Raw genomic sequence first — 1536 nt, 5'->3', positions numbered from 1 at the left:
CATCCTGTGAATGTGCTGCTCACCCAGTGGGCTGGATAATGCCATGGTCTTGTAATTTACCAGAGCCTGAAATAACGCACGTAAGTTTCAGTGGGTGTTTGAGAACCCTGGAGTGTGCACTGTTGTAGCCGCTGATTCCCGATGTGGAAAGCCCTGGAGTGTGGACTATTGTAGCTGCTGGTTCCGATGTGTTCATTATCTGGCCATGAGGCACCGCGTTAGGAAACTGGGGAGGAAAGCCAGGCGACCCGGCCCGCGTGGCCTTTCCGTGTCTCTCCCATGCAGACCGGCTCGCAGCCCTTCAACCGCGCCATGCTCTTCAACGTGGGCTTCCGGGAGGCCACGCGGGACCGCGCGTGGGACTGCGTGATCTTCCACGACGTGGACCACCTGCCCGAAAACGACCGCAACTACTACGGCTGCGGAGAGATGCCGCGGCATTTTGCGGCGAAGCTGGACAAATACATGTACATGTGAGTACCGGCCGTCTTCCGGATGCCGGGTGGCCTTCCTGCAGAACCCCGTCTCCGACACGCTATCGTCATGCATGTCCGCCTCTGGGACTGTGCCGAGCCCAGGGAGCGTCTCCGACCCCAGCCCGCCTGTCCGCACAGGGAGCTGGGGTTAGAGTTGTGTGTCCATCAGCTTCTCCCTCCTGCGGACGTCGGTGGGGAGGGGGCAGGAGCCCGGCTTCCCCGGCCGAGCAAGTGTGGGTGTATCTTCCGGTTTTCACACTTCGCTACAGGGGTGGGCCGGTACCTGTGCTCTGCATGTTGGCTTCCCCGTTCACTGGAGGAACAGGGCGCGTCCATGGGGCCGCCGTGTGGTCACCACGCTGGGCCTGCCATGTGGGTGAGCCCCAGCTGCCTCTGTCTGCGACCCCTTTTCCAGGGACGTCTCAGCACAGGGAGGGTCCTCTCTTCTTTCTAAGCTGTGGATCCTCAGCTTTTAATAATAAAAAACCGGAACTACCTTGAAATGCAGACAGTCATTGGAGCTGTGACAGTAACTTTTATATTTTTTTCAATAACAGTTTACAGTCTACATTATTCTGTATTCTATTAGTGTCAGGTGTATAGCGTCGTAGTTAGACAATCAGGTACTTTACTAAGTGGTCCCCCTGGTATTTCCAGTCCCCACCTGGCACCATACATAGTTACTGCAATATTGTGGGCTGTATCCCCTGTGCTGTACTGTACACCCCACAACTGTTTAGTAACTACCAGTTTGTACTTCTTAGTCCCTTCACCTTTCTCACCCAGTCCTGTGGATCCCCCTCCCCTCTGGCCACCGCCAGCCTGTTCTCTGTATCTGTGACTTCGCTTCTGTTTTATCTGTTTGTTTGGATTGTTGCTTAGATTCCACAGGTGAGGGAAGTCACACCGTGTTCGTCTTGCTCTGACTGACTGATATCTCTTAGCATAATGCCTTCTAGGTCCGTCCATGCTGTCGCAGATTGTGAGACTTTGTGCTTTTCTATGGCTGGGGGATATTTTGTTGTGTATATGGACCACAACTTCTTTATTCACTTGTTTG

At 54.3% G+C, this 1536-nt stretch overlaps 1 protein-coding gene across 1 annotated transcript in view; it reads left to right on the top strand.

Annotated features, from left to right (window-relative positions):
- The window catches only part of B4GALT6 (UDP-Gal:betaGlcNAc beta 1,4- galactosyltransferase, polypeptide 6), a 50057-nt gene that overhangs the window by 31626 nt on the left and 16895 nt on the right, over positions 1-1536 (top strand). The window contains exon 5 of the mRNA XM_006766371.2: positions 286-473. Within this exon, the coding sequence (XP_006766434.1) occupies positions 286-473 (188 nt within the window). The remainder of the gene's footprint in view (positions 1-285; positions 474-1536) is intronic.

The sequence above is a fragment of the Myotis davidii genome, unplaced genomic scaffold (assembly GCF_000327345.1).
Source record: "Myotis davidii unplaced genomic scaffold, ASM32734v1 scaffold520, whole genome shotgun sequence".
In the NCBI taxonomy this organism is placed as follows: domain Eukaryota; kingdom Metazoa; phylum Chordata; class Mammalia; order Chiroptera; family Vespertilionidae; genus Myotis; species Myotis davidii.
Note: the sequence above shows the minus strand (reverse complement) of the source record. Positions and strands in the feature narration are given on the sequence as shown.